At 39.0% G+C, this 17,489-nt stretch overlaps 1 protein-coding gene across 1 annotated transcript; it reads left to right on the top strand.

Moving 5' to 3' along the window:
- The first annotated feature begins 4,883 nt into the window (after nt 1-4,883).
- On the top strand, nt 4,884-7,680 carry bloc1s5 (biogenesis of lysosomal organelles complex-1, subunit 5, muted). Its single transcript, XM_055182776.2, has 6 exons — nt 4,884-4,974; nt 5,077-5,120; nt 5,610-5,692; nt 5,890-6,019; nt 6,375-6,433; nt 6,870-7,680. Exons 2-6 carry the CDS (start codon nt 5,096-5,098, stop codon nt 7,041-7,043), a joined length of 471 nt encoding a protein of 156 aa, XP_055038751.2. The 5' UTR covers nt 4,884-4,974; nt 5,077-5,095; the 3' UTR covers nt 7,044-7,680.
- Nucleotides 7,681-17,489: the final 9,809 nt, after the last annotated feature.

The following is a 17,489-nucleotide window of genomic DNA, read 5'->3' as shown; positions in this document are numbered from 1 at the left end:
GGAAGTGTTTTTGCACTTCACACTCAAGAGGAAGACCTGTGCCTGTCAGGAATCACAACTGAGGATCTGCTTCATCTCACTAAAGCCCTCTTCAGTCATTCAGCTCAAGGGAATCATATTGTTAGATGAGCCATCATCTGCTTGTTAGCGACTCCTTGTTGGTTCATTTTTCCGACTATATTTAAGTGCACATGACAAACTGCTGATACTTGGCCCTTTGAAAAGCACACATGCTCGAGGCTGCCGTGAAATCGACATTTGCACCCGTCTGCAGGGCGTGAGGATGGAGGACAAAGCCTCCTTTATTGTGTTGGTGGAGGAGATGGGGCATTATCTCTTGTTGTTCTCATCATTCTCCTTAACTCTTTATCATGGCCACACTTATTATTGGCCCGCTCTCCTAAACTCCTTCTTTCCTAAACCAAAGTGTTTGAACTGAAAGCACCGTAGCCCCTGAGGGCCTGTACTCCTCCATAATCAAAGATGTTTGGGATGAGTTTACTGTGGGTTGAAAAGGTTATAGCAGTATTTTTCGCCGCTAACTCTAACAATGAAGCCACTGTCACCCAACTCGCAAAACTTTTAGATCTGTACATTCTTATGTTGATTGATTTTCTATATAATACATATGTCTGTAAAATATGTTTCTTTCTGTGACCTCAGTTCATCATTTCATTACATAAACATACAAATGTAACTTTTCTTTGACAGTTCATGTTACTGCCCTTGAATCAACGCGGTATGTTGTTATCTGTAATGTAATTTCATGCCGTGTTTCTTTGCAAACAAACTGATGATTCGGATCTCATTTTGTGCCACTTTTAAGTGTGTCCTCATAAACATTCACACAATTCAGACAAATAAATCATATTTTTTCAGCCGGCACAATAATTTTTTTGTTAATTTCCCTTAAGTTTATCAGGTGTCCTTGACCTTGTACGTAAAGGCATGCCCTTATGTACAAAGGTAAATTGTTTCAGGTTACAGTTTAGGCTTATTTAACCTAAATTAAATGTGTGACCCAGTCTGTGAGAAAACAGCTAAAGTCTTTTTTGTGATATTTTGTGATAAAATCAGCTTATATAATGTAAAGAACATTCTGTGAAAATATCATCTTGATATCGTTATTACTGACTAAGTAAGGTCATGTCAAAGATTGAAATCAAACTTTGATGCTCTTAATCTTATCATTAGATTATGAGACTACACAGACATGGTCACATTTAACACTAAAGTTGGGTCTGTCTGTATGTGAACTATTTTTTTGAACAACTCAGCATTTTTAGAGTATATAATAACAATATAATATAAAATATAGTAGAAAAGTAACAAATATTTATTTTAAAGCAAGTAAAATAAATACATCTGAAATTTCTTTTATTCTGGATTTGTTTGTTAAACACTTCATAATTAAATAACTTTAAAAAAGCGTGAACAAAATGCTGATTAATATGTTTTTATCTGTGTGTTTAACCGTCCCATACTGATCATCCATCTTGTTAATAAGATATTTGGCAGAAGAGTTGTTATTAAACTTATTAAACATTGGTCTATTTCGTTTCAAAATCAAAATTACTTTTAAAGGAAGAGTTCACCCAAAAATGAAAATTCTGTCGTCATTAAATCACTCTCATGTTGTTACAAACCTGTATAATTTTTTTGTTTTGTTTTGATAAACACAAAGGAAGATATTTTGAGAAATGTTTTTAACCAAACCATTTGTGGACCCCATTCACTTACATAGTATAATTTTTTCCTACTAAAGAAGTGAATACAAACATTTCTCAAAATATCTTCGTCTGTGTTCATCAAAACAACAAAATTTATACAGGTTTGTAACAACATGAGGGTGAGTAAATGATGACAGAATTTTCACTTTTGGATGAACTATCCCTTAAAGTTTTTTTATTTTAATCCATGATTATTTTGATCCAAGACAACATGACAGCATTTTAATATAAATGTTTTTAATAATTTAATAAATGTATTATTTTGTCTAAGTGAAAAAAATGAAGTAATTTAATAGCCTTCCATTTTGGAAGAACTGAAGTTGTTAATTTGCTGAATGTTAAGGCAGGAAGTGTGTGCATGTATAGCCTACACAAAATGTACTGAGACTAAATGAGACACTATGGAAAATGTGTTGTTTTCCATAAGGAACATCTTTCCCAGGTGATTTCACAAGCTTTGTGTGCACTTGCTTATGCTGGTTTTAAAAACTGTCATTATTTCATTATTATTAATATTTTATTATGTAAGTTAAGATAAATGAAAAAAACACTATATTCATCTCTATTGAGTATGTGGGGACACATCACTTCAGTCTTTCCAGATCTGTGAGTTAATTTGACAGCTCACGGGGTGTTGTGGAGTCTCCTCTGTTAGACAGGTACCCTAGGGCTAGCCAGCTGGATTGTGGATGCTTACAGATTTGGCTACAGCTTCGTGCTGGGTGTCATCTGTCTGCGCGCTCCGCCGCTGCATGGCTATTTTTTGTCCTCCTGACATCATGTGGTTGAGCAGTTTGTGCCTGGCAGGGTTTGTCTTTCCAGGTCTGCCATCAAACTCAGCCAGCGAGCTCCTAATCCGGCGCGGCACCGCTCCCAAACGCCGGCACCCCCGGCATCCCGCGCGGGAATCCGCAGGCCACTAAAAACTTCCACAAGCGTCAGGGGAGATCGCAGCACTCCTGCACGGGGCTGCGCAAGGGTGGCGGGGGGAGTCGCTGTGCCAGAGGACTTGTTTTCCTCACACACGGAGAACGTCCCCACTTCCACCGCGGGAATGTCACTTCGATTGCGCGCTGCGCACGAGATCCGCGCTGCCACAGGTTTGGGCATCTCTCCGCCTGTTGCCAGCAGTTTGACTCGGACACCGACGCAAATCCGTGGGGGAAAGTGACAGGGACAAGTCCGCACGCACACGCGAGTGTCCTCTGCCCCTCAAAGCTACCGTGAGAATTAATTGTAAAAGACACAATGATTCCACCCAAAGAGCTTTACAGTTTAGTGTCGCCAGACGATGCTGACAGGGTTGCTAGGGTTTCCAGAAAAGCACATGATGATAAGTGCATATGTTGATTTTCAGACTACAGGAGGGGTCCAGTAGACTCCATTCAGCCCCGAGAGAACGCATAGACACACCGTCCGTGATGGACTGTTTCTCTCTCTGCTGGACTCTCGGGGGGTAAAACGGTACCAGGATTGCTGACCTGTTTTTTTGCCCAGTGTTGGCAATGACTGACACAGAGATGGGCAGAGGATGAGAGTCAGACAGGTTGGTCAGCAGCCCCAGGATGAGAGATTCTCCACCTGTTCCGATCCATGCCACCATCAGCCTGCTGTTTATGCTGTATAGCAATACATAGTTTACATAGTCATACAATTCTGAATTTAAAGCAGTGTACAAATTACATCCAAACGACATTTAAGGTATGAATAATATCCATAGTGAATGTTAAGGCTGGATACTGAACATTGGAAACTCAGAAAGTTATCCTTCTTTAACTTTCCCACTTATCTGTTCTTTGTCCTTGTGAAGCCTTTGTTATTTAATTAACCCACCCTCATATTTTATTTGGGAACTGAAACTCCCCAAGGCCATTTTAATAGCTCAAATAACACACTGTACTTAATATTGTTGCATCAGGTTGATACCTTATGACTTTCTCTGACTTTATAAAAAATTATTAAGGAAGTTTAAACTGTACATTATATAACATGCTAGATGACGTTTATTAAAATCTTACATCTTTTTCATGTGCTATTTTTTGTTGTTAGATTAAACTGAATCTTACACATTTTATGAAATGTAAAATTAATGTTTAGTAATATATCAGAGGATTAGATATGTAACATTTGCCTACTGAGTTTTGATAACAGTTAAAATCATTTTGAATTTACTATTTAAACTAAAATAACACCAGTGTTAAAAACCAAGCACACAGTGGATTATTGTGCTGTATTGTGGATTAATAGCTGCACTATAGGTGATAATATTGAGAAATTCTCATTACAGTAATAATAATTTTGTCTGTAAACCTTTACACACTAAACCCTACATTCCCATAAAAACTTTTGTTCATTCTGCAAAAATCTGAATCCCCTTTTTGTACATATTGAAACAATTCTTAGTAAAGTAGTGACAGCATATATCAATGTTAATGGGCACTGAAACAATCATATCATAATGTATTGCATATGGTCATTAAGTCATTGTTAATAAAATAATTTTACTCTCATAAATGTGAATTTAAATGATTGTTTCATAACATACTACGATACTTTGTTTAAATAAATCCTTCAGAGAAGTAGTAAAATTGTTCTGTAATTGGAGTGCTTATCAAAGGCTAAAGTTATAAAAAATTACAAATAAATTCTATTATTCTTACTCCTTTTCATGTCTCATGATGCATATGGTTCTGCTCATAGTCATACAAGATGAAATATCATGTCATGTGTCCTGATGATGACAAACACAAAGCTAATACTTTGTCTCCATCTAGTGCTTATGTGTAATAAGTAAATAAATATGGGGGGTTCTACACACCCGCTGCGCTGCCCAGTTAAATTGTAGAAATGTCCCGAGCCCCTAAACAGTAATAAAACATTGCAGAGACAGCAGTATTTCTGTAGACACAAATACCACCACACACTTCCAGTGGATCAGGGATTCATTAAGAGTTATTATTTTATTTTTTTGGAAAATAATTCATAGTCCCATTTTAAAAAGATTGTTTAGCTACAAAATATATTTTAGCAAATGTGTCCTAAACCTATTGTATATTTTAAATAAATACTCTATTTACCTTCAACATTTTCATTTTTCAGCCGCAATCACTTTCCGTGAAGTCATCAACAACAGCGTATCTAGAGGCCTTTATTTTGACATTATTGTCAAAACTCTTATTTTGAATTTGCTTGTTGTTATAGCTTACACGTGATTTGATGATGAATGTGAAACACTGCCGTTTGTGTAAGGAAACGTTTCGCTTTACTAGTTAACTATTATTAGTCTTTGTGAATTTAAGGTTTAAAATAATAAGTACAGTATTGGTCTTTGACTCATGTAACTCAGTTTTCAGATAAACCATCTTATGATGATGGAGAAGATAGTTAAGGGTGAGTAACCTGAATGTAATAAATGCAGTTTTGCACACATTTAAGCATCGCTTCGATATTTACATTTACATTTATTTACAATTATTTAGCTGACATCAACGCTTTGTTCTCTATGTTTAAAAACAACCATTGACTAAAGCAGAGATTGACAATGACCAAAACTTCTGCGTACTTAAAGGGTAAACGCATCGTAAATAACTTATAACACACAGCCCGTTTTAATATATATTATATAATGCAATGTATTGTATTTTAAAATAAAAATAACATAGCAATCAAGGTTTAATGACGTTTATGACTATTTAAATATAATTTAAAACATAAATCAATAACCTTTTAGTGTTTTACACGTATATTAGGCTAAACTAGCAACAACCAAAACATTTTGATGATCATTTACAGTGTTAAAGACTCCTGTATTTCTGAGTTGCTGAAATGTCAGATGAAATGAATGACATCAGAAAGGCACAGTTTTTTTTTCCTGTGCAGATGTTGGTGATATTCAGTCCAGACTTGTGGATCACAGGCCGGTTATACAGGGAGAAATCAGATACTTCCTCCGGGAATTTGAGGTATATGTCTGATTTGAGCATAATCTTTATTTTGGTACTATTGAAATAAAATGCTATAATTAAAGTGTATATATGATCTAAATGTTTGTGATGTTTGTCATCTATGAGAGCACAGGTGTAATATACAGTAGTCAGTATATAATGCAAGGGAATTAAGATGAATGTTTATAACAACAGAATTGTTTGTGTTTCCTCAGGAAAAGCGTGCTTTCAGAGAATGTCGTCTGCTTGACAAACTGAATAAGATGATATCAGACACCAATGCTCACCATCTGCCGCAGTGTTCAGAGAGTATGCACGACAAACTGTGTGACGCTCTTACACGCCGTAAGTCTCATTATTTTAAAGTATGATTGACGTGTCAGTAACAACAGCAACGTGATGATTCATTTGATCAGAAAGGTGAAGTTTTGTGTAACTACTAAATGGCTCATAAGTACCATGTATACATAGTTTGACTTTGTTTTTACATGGGTTACACTTAAATAGGCCTTTAATGTGTTTGTGAGAATTATATTTAAAGAAACTTTTGAGAATATATGCAGCAGGTAATGTTATAAGGAACGCTATGATTCTTTAATCCCTAATGTTCATATCTGGCCAGTCATTGCATTAAGATGATGCAGATGTCAGTTTCATGTAGTTAATGACTTTTTTTCAGTCCATTGTACTTTATTTTCAGTTGAAGCAGCGAATCATATGACTCAGAGGATCCAGCAGAGGGAGCTAGCGGCTGAAAAGGTGCATGTGGATGCAGTTTGCTTGTAAAAGTGCTCAAGAATGTAATGATAGCTTTCTGACATGTCTGTATTGTTTACTGCCTACTGTTTTACAACAAATGTCATAGTCATTTGAGGTCATCATCACATTACAGTGGGTTAGAGAGTGGTATCCAGTTATCATCTCAGAAGTAACTTTTATCCAGTTTAATGTTAACGTCTTCATTCTTTACAGTTACTTCCATACATGTTTATTTTAGGTGTGTTGCATTGTGGGATACAGTTGTGTGATTGCAATACCAGTTTTGGCCACAATCCTACATTCTGTTTCTTTAATGCAAAATTACTTATATGTATACTTGTGACTGTATTACACAGGATTTGACAGATTAATAAGATCAAGTTTTAGTGGCACATTGTGTATTGATGTGCGTGCATGTGTGTGTGTGTGTGTGTAGAGTACACATCTGCAGGTGAGTTTGGAGAGGAGGAGACAGGACTGGGACGATTTCATGAAGGATCAGTCTCATCTGAAGCAGGAGGTAGATGAAGAACACGCTAGAGCAGTGGCAAGACTCAGTGCTCAGTACGATGAGATGAAGAAAGACCTGGTGAAAAACAGTAGTATGTGAAATGGTGACTGTGTGGCTATTAATATCATGAACATGTTTAATGCTACTAAACTGTCCGGCCAATGAATATATATATTACATACCTCCATTTTTATATTATGTAGGCTGTTTGTTCACCAAAAAATAACCATTTTGTCATTACAGTATCTTTCATTGGGGTGGTTTCCCGAACCAGGCTTATCTTAGTCCAAAATCAATGTTTGAGCTGCCTTCCTTATTTACTGATATTTTTATGTCAATTCAATCTTGTGTGATGTTATTGATCTCTTTTTGGAACATGAGGACATTTTTAAGCACCTTCATGCAAGCTTTATTCTTTTAACAGTAGTTCATATTAACCATGTCAGCCTTTCTATCTCCAAAATGGCATAAGCCACTTCAAAACTCCCAAAGAGGTCAACATTACCACTCTGCACTATATTTCCAGTGTTTTAGAGGCATGTTATTGCCAGATTAAATATAAGTTATTCCCTGAAAATCTGCAGCTTTTAAGTCGCTTACAGTATTTACTTTTAAACACTTTAGGGATAAACGATCATCTAATGATTATGTGTATTTAGGTGTTGTATATTGCATTTTTGTACATGTTGTTTGGCACAAACATACAAAGACAAAATAAATGTCTATCAAAAAATAATAGTTGTCATAAAAATCTTGTGTTGTGTTACATGGGGAAATTTAGAGAATCATGAAAAAGGTTCATGTAATATTGTAATTCAGCATTAAAAAGTATAAAAAATTTGGTGTAAATAAAAAAGACTTTTATTATCTCAGGAGTCAGTTCAATCGTATAAAAACATCGTGACATGTATAATGTTCACGTATATGCCAGAACTTAAAGACCTTGAGTAACTTTTTTAAACCAGAACCTAATACAGGGTTATGGCTTTATGCATGCACAGCCTCCTTCAGTAAATGTCTGTATGTGTTTAAGACTATATGTGTACCTGCAATGGGAGGGATGTTGGCTTTCCTCTCGTCGTAACTATCACTTTTTCCACCCAATAGTATAGGTCAGACAACATGTTCAGTAAATCAAAGCTGTCTTTGACACGGGTGGAGCTTTTGGACCGTCAGCACTTTGAATCCAATTCATAAACACTGTCTAAGCTGTAAATGAGTATGGCAGATCTGTTTAATGATCATTAGGGTGGTGTTCTATGTGTAAGACATCCTTGGAAATATGAATAAATCTATATTAAAGACTGCAGTAAAACACCATGACTATTACATGTTTCAACTTGTTTGAGGTGTTGCCTGAGTCATGGTGTTGACATTTTCAGCCTCTTTGATCTAAATCAGTCAAGGATCATTAAAACCATTAGACGGACATCCAACATGTCTCTACACAGAGTATCTGACACAAACTATCTCAGGTCAATTGAACTGAACTTGGTGGCCAAATGTCAAATGCTGTGTGATACATTTAGCAGCCGGTTTTCTCTATAACCAGAGGTTTGTTTATTTGAAGTGAAACAACTTATCACCGCCCAAATAATATGTTTGTTTTGATACATTGACAACTGCCATGTTGGACTCATAGGATAATGTTAGTTTCAGATGTAATAAAGCAGCTGAACTGATGTTAATATACGTCAGTGTTTGTCATTTCTCATTACGGAGGTTCTCACAGGCCAGGGCTGGAGTGTTCCCACTGGCATGTGAATGGTTATTTGACTTTCCTTGAGTGTGAGAGATTTTCAGCCGCATATGTTTTGAGGTATAGCCCAGTTTAGCATGCTACCCTGTCGGTTGTTTCCTCCGTGGCAAATCCAAGTCAGTCATTGGCAGCTAATGAGGAGTGACACAGCGGAAACAAAGTCCCTCCTGCATCAACAGGGCACCTTTCATCCAATCTGTTTGCTTTTGCAACTCTGCTTGAGAAAAGAAAATAGACAGAAAATGCTAGAATGATCAAACAAAACACGAGCCAGCCAACAAATCCCAAGAGTGTGGTTATGATCCTTGTATGATATTATATATTTCTGTCAACTAATTTAGGCATCTGTGTTGGAAATGATTGTGTGTTGATGCGACTGTAATGTGATAAACTTTCAATCTACATTATTTAAGAATACTTGATGACGGGCCCTTGAATTATTTGAAAATATTGCACACCCAAGGTGGTAATGTAAGCTAAGTTACACCACAAGTGTGCATTATTTTCAATTATACCACGGGGCTGTTGAATGTTTTATTCTGATTGGTTGAGAAATGTTCCACAGGTATGCATTATTTTTTGATAAACACACACCTGACCTGTCAAATGTCTTAAAATAACCACCAGAGAAATGTCTGTGGTAACCGTGGTATATGAGGAATAATTGACTTCAGTCCTTTGAATTATTTGAGAATAATGCATGCTTTGTGTTCATTATTTTAGAATTATTCAACGGCCCGTCGTCAATTATTCTTTACATACGGCTGTAGCTCCGGCGCCTTAAGTCCCGGGCCTTCGCCATTCGGGTCGCTTACTCTACCTGAGAGGGCCTTTCAGACGAGCCCACTCTTGAGTTCCCAACCCTTTCCTCGTATGAGATACAGCCGACGGTCCCCTGAACTTCAAACGTCCGTAGCTCTGCACCTTAAGTCCGGGACGTTTGTCCTTCAGTTCCTTTATCCTACCCGAGAGAGCCTTTCCAACGAGGCCACTCGCGACTCTATCCCTTTCCCCGGTAGCTTGGACGCCTTAGGTCCATTCAAAGGACCGCAGTCAATACTTCTCTTATACCACGGTTACCACAGGCATTGCTCTGGTGGTTATTTTAAGACATTTGACAGGTTGGGTCTGAAAAAAACACCCGTGAAACATTTCTCAACCAAAGCATTCAACAGGCCCGTGGTATAATCATGCATAAACTGCTTCAGTCATTCTTTTTAAATCCCAAAATCGAACAGCACACACCTAGACTGCCCACAGACCGTCTAATGCGTACTGCAAAACTGGACAGCAAGCAAACATGGATTTCATTTGTTTAGTTTTTTTTTGTTTCAGTTGTGGTAGGTTTTGGTAAGTCTACACAAAAACTGCATCCCAATTTAAAGGCTGAATCATTCGAAGGATGCCAGAATTATTTTTTTACTTAAGATAATAAAATGCTTTGATGTATATTAAACTACCCACAACCAGCCTTAGAAGTACAATACAATAAAAAAGTAAAACTCAAGATAAACAGTATGCAGAAATACAAAACATTATTTATAATACTAAAATGGTGACAATGACTTTTTTTCTGTAAAATACGCACTTTTATTTAACTAAGGTTTTGAATATTTTTTTAAAAATATCCAGCCATTGCAGCCAGGCATGCATTGAATGTAGCCGAGGCTGTGAAAGATCCATTAGTTGTAGGAAAAGAAGGACACATTAAGGCTGTTGAATTTTAAGGTATCTTCGAACTAGGATGGCATTAACAGACAATCGGTCTTGGAATGCATCCTTTGTAGGACACATCAGCTAAAGTCTGTTAAATACTTCAGCCAGTCCCAGTGCAAAGTGCTATCTATTGAAATGCTGTATGAAGTTTATAGGAAGCATAATGGAGGCCCAAAACAACAGGGGGTCAATATAAATCAACATTTTACGTCAGTGTCAGGATTGATGACTCTATCGCCTCTGCATGCTGACCCCAGAGGAAACCTCCCTCCTTTTTCAGTGGCTCGCACAGGAAGCAGCATTTGAAACAATCATTTCCTCTCTGAGCCGCTTAAGATAGATCCTCTGTCTGGGAAGATGAGCTGAAGTAACCCTATGCTCGATCGCTGGAGTTTATCAGAGCACATCCCGCCACGCCAGCGCAGAGGAACATGTTCTTGTTTTTCGTCTATCCTCTATCAGTTTCACCGAGTTCTTCCTGTTTTTCAGGGAATGTGGTGATCCTGGCCGGGGAGCTAAGCACCCTGCCAACATAAATCGTATAGGGAAAGGCATTGAGAACGTAGCGGCTAGAGAAAACGCAGGAGAGGCAGTTGAGGAAATGTCTGATCACAGGAAGGTAGACCATTATCCAAACAAAGTGACATCCATTTACAGCTACTGTGTCATTCACTTCACCTTTTAGCCAGGCTGAACCACTGTCATACCCACCCTGCTCCTGGTAAAATGCTGATTCTTGTTTAGCTCTTTGATGTTGTTAACCAGCAATTCTTTGCCAGGGAAACTGGTTGACCATCATGGTCTTCCTGGTAAAGACAGAGGTCTGGTGGGTTAAGCTAGAGTAGTTATGAAGTCTGGTAGGGACACAAGATAGGATGTGCATGGACAGTAATGGTATACAGTGCCGGTATTATGGTATTACTATTATGGTGATTGGTATTATGGTAAGGTACCTGTGGGTATGCCCAAAAAAGCTTGATATTAATAATAATAATTCATTTCATTTATATAGTGCTTTTCTGCAGCACTTAAAATGCTTTACATATGAAAGGGGCATTCTTCTCAACCACCCCAATGTGTAGCATCCACAGCAGCCATATTGTGACACAACGCCTACAAAACACCAGAGCCGTTTCTCAATACCAAGTACGCCAAACTCGGACTTGTGTCCTTCGTAGTTCGAACTTGCAAGTTCAGACTCGGAAGAACGAACTCCTGACGCGAAATGCATTCTGGGAAACCTCGCTGTCATAAGTCCACACAAGTCTCCTCTGATGCATCCTCGATAAAATGGGCGGATCAAGAACACATCCGGGGATTTTATGTGAACTTGGGCTTGATGCGAACTTTGAATTGGAACAGTACTTGGGCCGCGATTGATGACGTTTCACAAGTCCACAAGAACGCAAGTACAGACAAGAACGCATATTGAGAAACGGCTCAGGACTGCGTTCAGCTCCAACAAAACGTTGCGCAATGTTTTTAAACAGAAACAATGATGCGTTGAACACCATGTTCTGATGACACAAGAGTTGCAGCTACGGTAGCTGAGAACGCCATTTGTTGTGTTCTTTTTGAAATGTTTCCAGAACCCCCTACTGAAAAATCTAGCTAAGACCAGCATAAGCATGTAGCTGGTTTAAGGTGGTTTACACTGGTCCTCCCAGCCTGACAAAGCTGGTTATGCTGGTGGGCCAGCTGGTCTTCCAGCCTGACCAGCTAAGTCCAGCTAGACCAGCTTAAAAAGTACCGCATGGTTTATTTACATGTTGCTGCTGATTGGACCGCAGTTCTGACAAACCCACGAAACAAGACAAAACGTATCTCAAACCCTGTTGCACACTGGTACACATCGTTCCCAGAAAACATGTCGTTCAACGCGGAAAACATAGCAAAACGCTGTGCACAGGTTGAACTTGAACGTGCCCCAGCTTTTTAGTGGAGAGGAGACCAATTAATATACATGGGGATGATTAGTAGGCCAATGGGTAAATTTGGCCACCGAGGCACACCCTTACTCTTTTTCAAAAGACATCCTGGGATTTTTAATGACCACAGAGAATCAGGACCTAAGTGTAACATTTCATCTGAAGGATGGTGCTTTTTAACAGTATAGTGTCCCCATTGTATAATGGAGTGTTAAGATGCACCCAGACCACAAGATGAGCATCCCCTGCTGGTCTCACCTCTACCAACAACAAACTACTTTTTCCAGGAGATCTCCCTAGTTCTCACCAGGCTCAACCCTACTTAACTTCAGTTGGTAACCAGTTTTGGGATACATGATGATATGACTGCTGGCCACATATTAGTTTGGTTGTGTAGGCAAAATAATATGTTAATGTTTAATTTGATTTAAATTTATTTTTTGTAGCCCTTTCACAATTTAGCATTTTTACAAAGCAGCTTTGAAGAAAATGCATTGATATACAAAAATAGTAGGCTATAGAACTAAAGAAATTAAAAATATTGGAAATTCTTAAATGTTTGGATAAAAGTGTCTGAATAAATGTGATGTAAATATAATGTACATTAGTGATACTGTCAAAATAATTGTCTGGGATATTGCATATAACTGACCATTATATTCATAGCTTTGGTATAAGCAGGTATGTGTACCTTTATATATCATCACATAGTGACTGCTCAACTGGCATATCTATACATACCAAAAATGTCAAAGCTTCATGTGGGGACAATGTATCAAAAAAGTAGAAGGTATATAAATTGAGTCATTTGTTTGTATTAATACCATAAACAATGTCTTTTAAAGGTGCCATTTGTAATAATTGAGGTAAAAGATTTTAGAAAATTAGCTACACGCATCAAAATAATCAGAAGAAATAAGGGCAAAGATGTCATTAAAAAAATGACAAGGTATAGTGCTGCAGAAATATCAATCTGAATTAGCATGCTAAATTACTAGCTACAGCCCGACTGGGGTTGTAATACCAGTTTCGACCATGGGAGGCGGTATGCGGGCCACGCACATAACTGCCAGCCAAACTGCAATACACGAATAAGTCGCGTGTGTGGGAGTACAGCCCTCTACTACTACCGCTGCGTCCGAAGCTGACTTGTTGACTTAAGAAGCATGAAGGCAGCTCAGCAAATGCAATTCGGACAGCCATGGATTCGGACATGCCTTCCTGCCTTGCAATAGGGTTTTCGGACGTATTTCAGTTCAGGGAAGAGAGCGGAAGAATGGTTAAAGCAAGAGACATTTACCACTACCACAACCATTTGCTGCAGGGAACAACGCGCTCAGAATCACAAATATAATATGATAAATAAAGGAACCGAACCAGAGTAAATACTGGCACTGCTTTTCATCGCTGGAGACAACTAATGGACATGAAAGAAATGAGGTTCGACTCCGAAATGACAACATTTCTTTTCGATTGGTAAGTAAGATGCTGTTAGTATTTCGTTAGAAGTTCACTTATAATAGGCATTGCGATAACCTATGCTCAGCTTGTACATGAACTACGGCTTTGTGCAGTAAATGTGGCTCCATCTGAAAGCAGCTAATGGCGATTCACTTTTAATCAAGAAACAGGCTTCACTGACGAGAAGCGCAATGACTATCGCATGCAAATTATCGCGCATCCTTAGCTGTTAGAGCTAACTATTAAACGCTACCCACAGATCCGATCCGGTTTTCACCCGTTATCTACCAAGCTGATGCTAAAATGTAACATTAGCTAAGAAGCTTGAAATGTCTTCGATGATAATGAACACCAAATGGCCGCACGAAACGTACATTGCAATTTTAATTAGACCGAATGTTTTTTTTTTTTGTGACTGAATGTTTTTTTTTTGTGACTAATGATAACTTAGTTGCTAATGTAAATCAAACTTGATATATGCTGCTAAATTTGCAGCTGCTAAATTAAAATAGACCAACTCACTTTCTGGAGGTATACTGCCCCCGTCTGTTTGGAGTGTGGAGTATGAATTGATTTTTTTTTGGCGGATATTTTAAATGGTCCCTTTAAAGTAATTTTAGTTTTGATGGTTTAGGTCTGTCATCAAATTTCTTCATGCTGCTTTGACCACCTTTTCCTTTCTAAAGAACAACAGTATGAAGAAATGGGTTTGAATCCACGGCACTCTAAAATCACAGGGCCAATAAATGCTCTCTTTTGTGTTCTTAGAAAACCTGACCGGGTACTTGCCATAGCCTAGCATGAACTTTCGACCTACTAAATCAAAAAGACGATGAATGCACTCATCGTCCGAAAGAAAGGCCACCAGGACAGAAAACATTGTGAAAAAGGATTTTCAAGTGTTATTGTTCCCCTTTTAAATGAAAGTAGAGAGGATATTAATTTTAAAAGGCTGTTCACTATGAGGTATTTGAGCTTGCTGAGTACCCTCGCTCTATTGTGTCTCTCTATAGCAATAGCAATTACAGCCTTTCCAAATGAAAACAGCAGTGACAGGTGGGCTGCGATCAACTTAATAACTCGGCATTACTGCACCACAGGGTTTTTTGAGTACACAGTAAAACAGGTGGCTAAATGAATGAATTCTTTGGCAGTGGCAAACGTTCACCCAGAGAGCACATCAAAAGAGAGATCTTGCAGGAGATGCTTGGGCTGTCAAAGGGAATTAAGAATATGGCTGCTTTCCTAATCCTACGCTTATTCAATGCACCTAAAGCATGTAGGCTACTTCACTGGCAATGGGACGGTGCATACATGGAATAAGTAAAATAGTACGCCATACAAACACATCATAAAATTGTGTGTTTACATAGTGTCAACATCTAGCTGGTGTTTAATGTACACTGCTGGTGTATAGACAGCCTGATACATTTAACACCAGGAATTTTAAAGACCCCCTGAAATAGACTGCTAATGGTGGAGACAACAAAATCATCACAGTCATGATTTTCTTGTAGTTGAACATTGGCAGGGCTACTGAAATGTACATAGCATTTTATTATACAAATATTTGTTTTGGACAAAAAATTTTTTTTGCTTTTACTTTGCTAAAAGTTGTTTTTACTACTAGTACTACTAGTATATCACAAATGATTATGGGTAGTATTCACCCAAAAATATACATAGATGCTAACTTCTTAATGTACAGTATATGTTTTTGATGTTACTATTGTTAGTGTGAAGGGGTATCTTAGTTGAGCAAAACAGGACACATAGTTTTTCACTCTGCCAAGTCAAAAAGCGATAAGAGCAGAAATAACAACTTCTTTCCTCAGTCAATCACCCTCCTCAACAATGGGCAGGCCGATGGCAGAGAATGCCTTGTCATTGTTTGTCCGGCACAGAGTTGTGGTCTGGAATGTCTGGATCAGGAGCCAGCGGAATACTTTGAGAATTCCCTTATTCCAGCAGGTAATGTTTGGACTGTGTTTGTGCCAATGTCTTTTGACTAAATCCTCTTAACATTCCTACACTGACATGAACAGTTGTACAGTTTATACGGTATGCTGTGCCACTGATAACAGAATTATTTCACTTGTCCGCAGGAACGAACTGTGAGTAAAAATGGCCCTGGATTTCCTCCCAAATAGGCCCCACCACGACTACAGTGCAAACAGCCGCTACTATCTTACAATATCACAGCAGATCATTGCATATCTGCATAAAAGAGCAGAACACAGAATCTAAAAACCTGAACAGAACTTGATAATTCATAATGTCTGTGTGCGTTTGTGCGTCTGACTGACATGCAGCACCACTAGACGTGTCAAATTCTGTTTGTTTTGATGTGTGTTCATAAACAGTTCATTAGCAATTTAAAATGGGATGATTGCTTTCCGATGTAGCTCAGTGGTAGAGCATTGTGTTAACAGGGCAAAATGTCTTTGAAACACACATACTGATAAAAATGTATACATTGTTCTGCACTTTAAGTCACTTCGAATAATAGCATCTGACAAATGCATAAATGTACATGTGTATAAATTTAAATATTGGCTGGGTAAGGTTATGGTGCGTTTACACCAACCGCAGTAGAGGCGTGAAGCGCGAGTGATTTCAATGTTAAGTCAATGTGCAGACGCGTTGATGCGCGTCAGGAGGTCCCGCGGCGCGGAAGAGGCGTTCGGCGCGGAGCGGAAAACGCGTTTTTCCGCCTCATTCGCGCGTGAAACTCGCGCGAAAGGCGCGAATTGAGCGTTGTGCGCGGTACGCGCGAATGGTGCTTTTGTGCATTTTGCGTAGTCCTCCCTGTCCACGAGGTATTCCAAATGGGAGCCTCGCCGCCGGAGGTAGGTTGAGTATGTAGGTGACCTCATTCAGCTGCCTCTGCACGGTGAAGGGACTGATGTATCAAGGACTCAGCTTAAGGCAGGGAAGACGTAGACGGATGTCTCTAGAGGATAGCCATACCTTTTGGCTTGGTTGGTATTCTGGTGGGTCTTAACAATGACGGTTGGCTCGATCCTGATTACGTCTGACGGCTTGTTGTAGGTCCCAAACCCTCTCGCTCTGATGAAACCAGTGATCGACAGCGGGAACCGCTGAAGGTTCTCCTGACCAAGGGAATAGAGGTGGTTGGTAACCCAGAGTACATTGGAACAGGGATAGACCTGTGGTGGATTGAGGTAAGAAGTTCTGAGCATACTCGGCCCAGGGGAGATAACGGCTCCAGCTATCCTGGTACTGATGGCAGTGGGTACGGAGGTGACGACTGATCTCTTAAATATTACGCTCAGTCTGACCATTGGTTTGGGGATGATAACTGGAAGATAGACTGATGGTAACACCTATGAGGTTGAAAAGGCTCTCCATACCTTTGAGATGAATTGTGGTCCATGGTCTGAGACGATATCTTCGGGGATGCCAAAGTTTCGGAACACATGGTGGAATAGGGCTTCTGCAGTCTCGAAGGCAGTGGGCAGTTTGGGAAGTGGTATTAACTTGCATCCCTTTGAGAACCTATCCAGGACGACTAGTACACAGGTGTTGTTCTTGGGCAGGGGCATCATGAAATCAACTCCTAGGTGTGACCATGGGCGTTGAGGGATTGGTAGGGGAAAAAGTTTACCTTCGGGAAGTTTTCTGGGAGTGTTGGTGATGGCGCAGACTGAGCAACCTTTC

Source organism: Misgurnus anguillicaudatus, chromosome 25 (genome assembly GCF_027580225.2).
Source record: "Misgurnus anguillicaudatus chromosome 25, ASM2758022v2, whole genome shotgun sequence".
Taxonomy (NCBI): Eukaryota; Metazoa; Chordata; class Actinopteri; order Cypriniformes; family Cobitidae; genus Misgurnus; species Misgurnus anguillicaudatus.
The sequence above is the reverse complement of the archived record's forward strand: the minus strand, read 5'-3'. Positions and strand labels throughout refer to the sequence as shown.

What these genes read in the sequence shown, in the direction of transcription:
- bloc1s5 (XM_055182776.2), top strand. Translation starts at nt 5,096, where the DNA reads ATGATGATGGAGAAGATAGTTAAGG. An exon ending in GATGGAGAAGATAGTTAAGG is followed by an intron (nt 5,121 to 5,609) that starts GTGAGTAACCTG and finishes TTTCCTGTGCAG; the next exon opens with ATGTTGGTGATATTCAGTCC. An exon ending in ACTTCCTCCGGGAATTTGAG is followed by an intron (nt 5,693 to 5,889) that starts GTATATGTCTGA and finishes GTGTTTCCTCAG; the next exon opens with GAAAAGCGTGCTTTCAGAGA.